The sequence below is a fragment of the Propithecus coquereli genome, unplaced genomic scaffold (assembly GCF_000956105.1).
Source record: "Propithecus coquereli isolate 6110/MARCELLA unplaced genomic scaffold, Pcoq_1.0 Scaffold27, whole genome shotgun sequence".
NCBI classification, from domain to species: Eukaryota; Metazoa; Chordata; class Mammalia; order Primates; family Indriidae; genus Propithecus; species Propithecus coquereli.
Window position 1 is genome coordinate 2,270,694 of NW_012148285.1, and position 8,749 is coordinate 2,279,442.

General features: G+C 56.6%; 1 protein-coding gene across 1 annotated transcript in view; it reads right to left on the reverse strand.

Moving 5' to 3' along the window:
- TRAP1 (TNF receptor-associated protein 1) overlaps positions 1-8,749 on the reverse strand; it is a 54,217-nt gene that overhangs the window by 7,577 nt on the left and 37,891 nt on the right. The window contains exons 5-11 of the mRNA XM_012647529.1: positions 7,723-7,898; positions 6,456-6,565; positions 5,820-5,893; positions 4,953-5,108; positions 3,434-3,554; positions 2,663-2,732; positions 660-807 (exon numbers count right to left, since the gene is read on the reverse strand). Coding sequence (XP_012502983.1) covers positions 660-807; positions 2,663-2,732; positions 3,434-3,554; positions 4,953-5,108; positions 5,820-5,893; positions 6,456-6,565; positions 7,723-7,898 — 855 coding nt within the window. The remainder of the gene's footprint in view (positions 1-659; positions 808-2,662; positions 2,733-3,433; positions 3,555-4,952; positions 5,109-5,819; positions 5,894-6,455; positions 6,566-7,722; positions 7,899-8,749) is intronic.

The window sequence follows — 8,749 nt, forward strand, 5'->3', positions numbered from 1 at the left end:
GGCTAGAGTGCAGTGGCCTGATCATAGCTCACTGCAGCCTCAAACTTCTGGGCTCAAGCGGTCCTCCTGCCTCGGCCTCCCAAAGTGCTGGGATTACAGGTGTGTGCCACCTTGCCTGGCCCTAAAAGACTACAATTTACAAACTTTACGGTACATGACCTGTAAATAAAAAATGGCCAAAAAATGTTTATGGAATGAATGTATCATTTTTCAGCAATCAGTTGTTCAATTAACTGAACCACTGGCCCCAATGTTGTGGTATTATGGCATTTCTGCCTGGTATATCATGAGCCTCTCCTTATTAAACATAGCAGCGTCTCGCCTTCCCCACCCCAGGGAGTCAGACACCACGGCCTGCCGTCTGTAGCCCCCAACATCCTCTGCGACGAGACAGTGTGTACCCCCTTCCTGCCTGCTCCCGGGGCAGGGGCATCAGAGGGAGCGAGGCTTGGCCTCCTGGTGACAAGCATGGCACCTGCAGGACAAGGGCAAGGACATGCCTGGAACCCGGCAGAGCCCAACCTCTGTTTCCTGCCCCAGCAGCAGCGGCCTGGATGCCTGGCTGCACCACCGTAACGTCCAGGGTGACACCTCCGCCAGGAGCCTCCACAGCCCCAGAACCAAGGACCAGAAGAAAGGCATGGAAACCCAGCCCCTACCTTGACTTCCTGCTCGGCAGTGGTCACGATGCCCTCCCGCATGAACAAGCCGTAATCTTCAAAAAACTTGGCGTATTTCTCGGTGTCTTTCTTACTCTGGTCAACGAAGAATTTTATTAGCCTCTTCTGTAAAACATCCCGGAGTTTCCTGCAGAACAGAAATTCATTTAACACAAACAAGCAGCTTCTACTGAACACAAACGACCAGAAAGATATGAAAAGTGCTCAGCCCCACTAACAGTCAGAGAAATGAAAACAACCGTTTTTGGCCACATTGAGAAAGCCTAGGCAGAAAGAAAGGGAAACCCTGACGATCGCCCGGCAGGAGGCAGCGCGTGGGGGCGCGCACCCTGGACACAGCTGTGTGAGCTGATGCTCCTCGTGGAGGACCGTCCGGCAACAAAGACCCTGGCACGGAGAACGTGTCTGCCCTGTGAGCTGGATGCTCCAACTGTGGGAATTACACTCAGGAAACAGTCGTGAGTGCACCAAGACTTACGGACCAAGATTGTCACCGTGGTACACGAAACAATTATGAACCCTGGTGTTTAATGGAAGAACGCAGGTTACAATCCGTACGCACTGGAATACCGTACGGCTATTAAAAATCACATCTCGGGCTGGGCGCCGTGGCTCATACCTATAATCCTAGCACTCTGGGAAGCTGAGGCCAGAGGATCACCTGAGACCAGGAGAGCAAGACCAGGATGAGCAACATAGCAAGACCCTGTCTCTACAAAAAAATTTAAAAACTTGCCAGGCATGGTGGCATGTGCCTGTAGTCTCAGCTACGGGGAGGCTGAGACAGGAGGATGGCTTGAGCCCGGAAGTTGGAGGTTGTGGTGAGTTATGATGACGCCACTGCAGTCTAGTCTGGGTGACAGAGCCTGACCCAGTCTCAAACAAACAAAAAAATTAATGACAGTGGAAAGTGTTCCAAATAATCTATTAGGTAGAAAAAAAGCAAACAAAATAGTATAAATAACATGAATTCAATGATGCTAACAAATTTTTTAAAAATCTGTGTGGCTCTCTGCCTCTGAGGGTGGGGCGGGAAGGAGCCATAGGGCAGGACCCACATGGCGGCAGGAGGGCCCAGGCAGGCAGCGCCCTGCCCACCACCTCCCTGGACCAGCTGCGCCTGAGGGCATGCGATGAGAGAGACAGATTGTCATTCTCTCAGCGCCAGGGCCACTCGGCACAGCAAGGGAATCTCACCATCCCCACGTCGTCACGTCAAGCCTCGGCCTCCAGCTACGAAGGAGCGCCTGTCCCAACGACTGAAGCGAAACGGGCTGTCGACCTTACCGTGAGCTCGCGTGTGCAACTTCAAGGGGGCACGTTAATACCGCACACTGTACTTTACGGGCAATTCAGAGATTTGCAAAGGTATATTGTTTCCAATTTAATTCTCGTCCCCGATGTTAACTCTGAAACCTGCCCTTACCTGGCTGCCAATCTGCTACACTCTGAGCCGTAAACGATGGTTAACTCTAGGTTAAATTATAGGTGACTTGTATATTCTCTAGTAAGCAGACACTACTTGCACTGGGGAAAAAAGCCAGTAAGTTCTGAGTAAAGATTATTTGGTGAGCCTGGAACCAGAGTCGGGGAGTAGACGCTGCTGGAGGACCCTGAGCCAGCACACCAGGGGTCCCCCCACCCCCCGCCTCTGCACACTGCCCAGCCTGCTGCAAGCCCCGTGCCGAAGGTGGGGCAGGCTGGCCCAGGCTGACTCTGTAGCCCTCCCGTTTCTAGACTCCAGCGTGGCGGTGACCAGCCATCCCCAAATTCCTCTGGACATAGACTGAGCTGCTTCAGGGACGCCCCAGAGGCCGGGCCTGGGGAACCCGGAAGGCTCCCAAGGACCGCAACCCCCAGGCTCGGCTCCCCAGCTCTCCGCTCTGCTCTCAGCTCCTGGAGTCCCACCCTGGGCCCTCTGGTGGCAAAGGAGCCCGTGAGGGGTCAGCAGGACCCCAGTTCCCTGCCCTCCCTGAGCTCACCTGATGAGCGCGCTCTCCTGCAGCAGCTCCCGGCTGAGGTTCAGGGGAATGTCCTCGCTGTCCACCACACCTGAGAGACACGGAGGTCAGGGCTCTCCCCCACCACCCAAGTCCTCCAGACAACTGGCCCGTCATCCCGCAGCCTGGCCTCAAATCCACCATGAGGTGAGACGGCAGCAGGAAGGACGGGACCGGCGAGACCTCCCAAGCTTCGTGCAGGACTTGGAGACGTGAGCAGCGGGCAGGCAAGCCGGGCCAGCCTTAGCCAGGGGACAGCATTATGGCGTCAAGATCCACCTGACACGGGGAAAATGATATTCTGCACTTTATGTTAAAAATCGTAACTATAGTTACGTGGATAGTTTGCACCAACGTGTGCTAAAATGATACAAAAGTTTAAAAGCTGAATTTTTTATTAAACTATAACCTCAAATTTAACACAATTCATGCACAAATCTGAAACTCAGGTAATATTTCTAAATATCAAAAGATCTCAATTTAAATACACCTCTGCTTCCCCCAAGTCAAACTAGAAAGCTTCCCAGGAGGCCCAAGCTGCTCCCTACAAGCTGGTTGGTCACCTGCCCACACCGGGGCCGGCTCTGTGGCCACACTGCGGCTGCTTGCCCCGACCGCACACACTAAAGACAAACTGAGAGCAAGATCGGCACGTACAGCACAAATGCAGTCAGCAGCCCTGGGCCACGTGGGAGGTCACTCACAGACCCAAGGCTCTGGCCCACACCAAGCGCAGGCACCAGGCTACTGTACCTCGGAGGAAGCGCAGCCACTTGGGCAAGATGTCTGTGGCCTTGGTCTGGATGAGGACTTTGTGGCTATACAACGCGACACTAGAGCCCAGCTCCCGGCTCACGTCAAACATGGATGGTTTCTAGGGGCGAGGAAAGGACAGTGTCAGGCAGCAATGGTGGAAATCCACCTCAGCTGCGAGGGGGCAGACCCTGAAGGCAGGATCCCAGAGAGCCAGCCCTTCCCACACTGCCCTGGGCCGGGGCGTGGGGTGGGTGTGATGTATCCAGACCACGAAAAGGCCGGAGGAGGGTGTGCCTGGCTGCGCCCACCTCCGCCCACCCTGCTCTAAATCCAGGGAGCACCCCCCCAACCCCATGGCTCTGTGGGGCTGGGGCGGCCTTCTCTGGGCAGCCGCCACCCTCCCCAGTGCCCAGTCTGTACTCCCCACGGAGGACACAGAAAACAGAGACTTGTGTGTCCTCCTGAACGGAGCTAAGCCTTGCTACAGGTCGCGTCAGTAGATAGCCCACAGCCTATCTCTGCACGGCCTGAGAACGGTTTTTACATTTTGAAGTGGTTGAAGAAAAAATGTTAGAAGGACTATTTCACGATATATGGAAAAGATATGAAATTTAAGTCTGCATGTCTACACAGCCAACAGGACACAGCCCAACCCTTCCTTGTTCGTCCAGTCCGTGGAGTTTCCTCACCGCGGTGGCAGAGTCGGTCGGCACAACAGAGACCGCATCACCCCAAAGCCAGGGCTAGTCACTCTCTGGCCCTCACGGAAAGCGTCCGCTCCCGCTTTCCGATCACAAACTTAACTTCACCATCACGCGGGATTTTGTTAAAATTCGGGCTCTGACTTGAGGGCCCTGGGTGGGGCCCGGGACTGTGTTTCTAATGTGTCCCAGGAGGTGCTGATGCTTCTGTCTGTGGACCACACGTGAGGGGGGAGGCCCTCACTCAGCTCACTCCACTACGGATATTGACAAATGAGGGATGTTAAGAAGCTCTAGGCAGATAAAGGCAGGAAAGGCTAAGTTTGAAGCCCGGAACAGGTCTCTTCACTGCAGATTTGCTGGAGCTGTAACGTGCTGACAGCAGCCATGAGGCAGGGGCTCAGGGAGCCCAGAGTGCACCAGCGTGGCCGCCGGCCACAGGCCCCGCCCACAGTGCTCTGCAATGAGCTGCCTGGATGGGGACTGAGCTGCCCAGAGGGCTGGTCCCCAGCATCCAGGCCAGCATCCTGGTCCACTGAGCCCGGCGCCTGGCCCTGTGCTGAAAGACACCAGACAAAACATCCCCTGGCCGCGTGTGACCCGTGCGAGAGGGAAAACCTATGCTCATCCATCCAGAAGCATCTGGTTTTCTCTTGCTCTAATGCTGCAAAGTTAACTGTGTGACGTGTCTGCAAATCTGTTGCCATTTGGGGAAAGTGCTCATCACTGCCAAAACCACTGTGGCCGCGGGGATCGCTGCTCCAGCGGCAGCAGAGTCACTCTGCAGGCCGCACCAGGGCCAAGCAGCACCTCACCGTGTCTGGTACGTAGAAGATGCTCCGGATGTTGAGTGGCGCATCTGTCCTGTAGTGCAGGGTGTAGCGGGGCTTGTCATAAGCCTGAGCGATGTAGCGGTAGAATTCCTCGTGCTGCCACTCGCCGATGTCCTTGGGGTCCATCATCCAGAGAGCCTGGAAACGGAGACGGACAGAGCTGTCATGTTACAAACGTGTCTTCCTAACAACTGTGGAGCTGAGCAAGTGGCGCCCAAACCCCTGGACTGGCCTCCGGGGACAGGCAGGTGGTGGTCTTGGGTGCAGACCCCCAGCCCCTCCAGTGTAGGAGACACACACAAAAGGCTCTGGAGCAAGCCCGCCAGCCCCAACACTGTGTCAGGAGGCACCTGTGAGAACGAATGCTGGTCACCGGCGGCCGCAGCGACGACAGAAGGTGGTCTCCAGACACAGAATAGTACTCAGCCATGAAAAGGAACGGCGCTGACACCACACTGTGGCTCAACCATGTGAGAAAAGTCAGCCACAAAGGACCACATGTGGTGTGATGCCATTTATGAGAAACTTCCAGAACAGGCAAATGAACAAACAGAAAGCAGACGTGGCTGCCCAGGGCGGGGGGAGGCTGAAGGGGTGTGACTGACAACAGGCACAGCTGCTTTTGGGGTGATGGAAATGTTCCGGAATTGGCTGGCATGGCAGCTGCACAACTCTGTGACTACACCAGACACCACTGAGCTGCACGGACCAGGGGGACCCGCCTGTGGCAGGGCTGAGGACCCTGCCTGCACCCCAGTTCCCATCTTCCCACCTCTGCCCCTTCAGCTCTGAAACGCGTGGACTCGTCTCCACGAATGACCGAGCCCTTCAGGGTGCTCAGTGTCTCACCTGCAAGGTGTTGATGCGCCTTCCGTTCAGGTACAGGGGGAAGCTGACGAAGTTACTGTACTTTGTCACCACATCTGGAAGAGACAGAAGAGAAACAACACTGAATCCACGAAGCTTCTCAGCCTGAGCACAAGCCTGCAGGGAAAGGCTCCTCTGTGCTGTGCCCGTTTCACAGGTACACAAGCCATGGCGCAGCAGGGACATCCGCCCTCCCCTCCTGGTCACGTGCTGGGCAGCAGCAGGACCTGGACGGAAAGAGGCCCAGCCTGCCGTGTGGCGTGATGCTGGTGGCAGGAATTTGGTTTTCTGGGCCAGCAGTGGACGCTGCGAAGGGCTTGGCGGGACACGGGAAGGGAAAAACCACACGCAAAAGCACCGTCCCCCTCTGGCTCAGGCCGGGCAGAAGGGCCGCCAGCGTCCTCCAACAGGACTGCGCCAAACCCACCACGTTCTCTAAAGCCACGCAAAGGGAGGGAGGAGAGAACAAGCCCTGTCTCTGCCAGCCAGGTTGGCCTTCCAGTGCCACAACTCGGACTCAGAACCGGCAGTTCTGTCCTTCACGGGCCTGGTGGCCAACCCTGGGCCCAGCCCTTTCCTGGGGCACGGGGCGGCTCGGCCCTTCCCAGCCCCACTCACCTCGAACCCGGGCCTCGCTGGCAAACTCTCTGCAGTCGGATTTGAGGTGGATGATGATTTTTGTCCCAGTTCTAACTCCTGAAGCTTCAGCAATTTCAAACACGCCAGAGCTAAGACACAGGGGAAAGGAAGAGCCAGTTCCACACATCGCTGCTCACAAAACCCTGCACGGCACACGCGCCCACTTTCCCTTCTACACAAGCGAAGCCCAGACCAACGGGCAGACAGAAAGCTTTCTGACCCTGGTGGAGCCCCTCAGACCCCTGGATGGACGTCAGAACTGCCGAGCCTGCGCCCACCTTCCAGGAGGACGTCCTGGGCCTGTTACCCGAAAGCAGGCCCAGGGCGCTGGTGGGGCCTGGCCTGGCTCCAAATCCATGCCAGACACCTGAGAAGAAATAAAGGCCAATCCCTGCGTTGTTTCTGACCTTCTGGCACAGGCCAAGTGACCCCTGAGAAGAGCAGAAAACCGTTGCAGAAGCACAGGAAGAGGGGCATACTCGGCGGGGCCTTGCTGACACCCTGGCCCACATGCACTCTGAGCACCACTTCCGTGGAACTCAACGGAAACCCTGGCTGTGACAGAGGAAGAGCCACGCTGTGCCCGGGCCAGGCCTCCTCTCCTGGCTGTGCTGCCAGACGCACCAGGAGAGCACACTGCAGAAATGCAGCGCTGAGGCTACCAGAACACGCGGACACCTGGCTAAGGTATCGTGCTCCTCAAATGGGGTCTCAAGTTCTTTTGGAAACTCCACCTAGTCAACTCGTCAGACACAGCCCCAGCGCACACCGGAGAAAACACAGGCGTCTTGGAGAGAGAAGCCTGGCGGGCACGGGAGGAGGCTCTAGGCAGACTCCCCACTCTGTGGAGGCGGGGCAGCCGCGAGGCCACATTAGGAAACTGCAGGGTCAGGGAGGAACCAGAACGGGCCACCAGGAGAAAGGCTGGTGCTAATGCCAGACCGCTGAGGAAAGAGCTCAGTCTGGGCCAGGGCCCCACATCCCAGAGCACAGTGATGGCGCCAACCACACGGGATCACAGAGAGGCCATGGCCATTTGGAGCCACGGAAGTAACTGGCTCTCCAAAGTGGGAGAGTCAGATTTCATGTGAAAAGCCCAGAAAATGCTCATTTGCATGTTCTGAGGAGAATCTAACTTTCCAAACTCCTTGCTGACTGCTTCAGCTCAAGTCCAAGCTGCAAATGCCCCCAGGGACGGGGACAGGGACACTCCTGTGTGAGGTGGGGCTTCTCCTCACTTACTCACCCGTCTGAAAGCCACTGGTACCCCGGGCTCCCTGAGGCCGCCGAGCGGGAATAGACCTCGACTCTGTCGGCCACCATGAAGGCCGAGTAGAAACCCACCCCGAACTGGCCGACGATCTTGCTGCTGGCCTCGGCCTGGTTATGCAGCGCTTCCAGAAAGGCCTGTGGGGGCATAGGCTGGTCAGAGGGAGGGCACAGTCTTCCCCTAGAGCTGACATTCGCAACTTCCCGTGCACATCCCTCAAGCGCAGGCCGAGATCTCATTTCATCCTTAGAGCAGCCGCGTTGAGCACTTCCCCCCCTTTTCACACGAAGAGCCAAGTCCCAGAGAGGCAAAGTGCTTGCCCCAGGACACTGGCAACAGGTCTGTACTCAACTCCGTGCCCCAAGCCCACAAGTTCTGCCTGTCTCAGACAAGTGGAGGCCTGCAGATCACACCCAGGGCTGGGGAAAGAGGCAGCTTGGATAAGCCTCTGCCCTGCAGAAAGGCGAGGCTGGGCTTCCTGGGGGCCACAGACCCTGCAGGTCACAGGGGGAGGGAGGAGGGGCGCCCAAACTGGTCTCTTGCATAAAGTCTCCAAGATTCTAAGCTTTGTGGGCCAAGAGCACAAACCAAGCATGTGCTGCTGTACCGGGCCACATAGCACTTCATTATTCTCATTAATGTTATTAATGCCAAAGTTCCTCAGGTGGAAAATCAAGGAGGGGGATGGGGGGGGCGGGCAGCCGGGTGGTGGCTCACGCCTGTAATCCCAGCACTCTGGGAGGCCAAGGCAGGAGGATTACTTGAGCTCAGGAGTTCGAGACCAATCTGACTGAGCAAGAAGAGCGAGACCTCGTCTCTAGTACAATTAGAATTGGCCGGATGTGGTGGCACCTGTAGTCCAAGCTACTCTCGAGGCCAAGGCAGTAGGATGGCTTGAGCCCAAGAGTTTGAGGTTGCTGTGAGCTATGATGACAGCACTGCACTCTGGCCTGGGTGACAGAGTGAGACACTGAGTCAAAAAAAAAAGGAAGTAGGCCGGGCG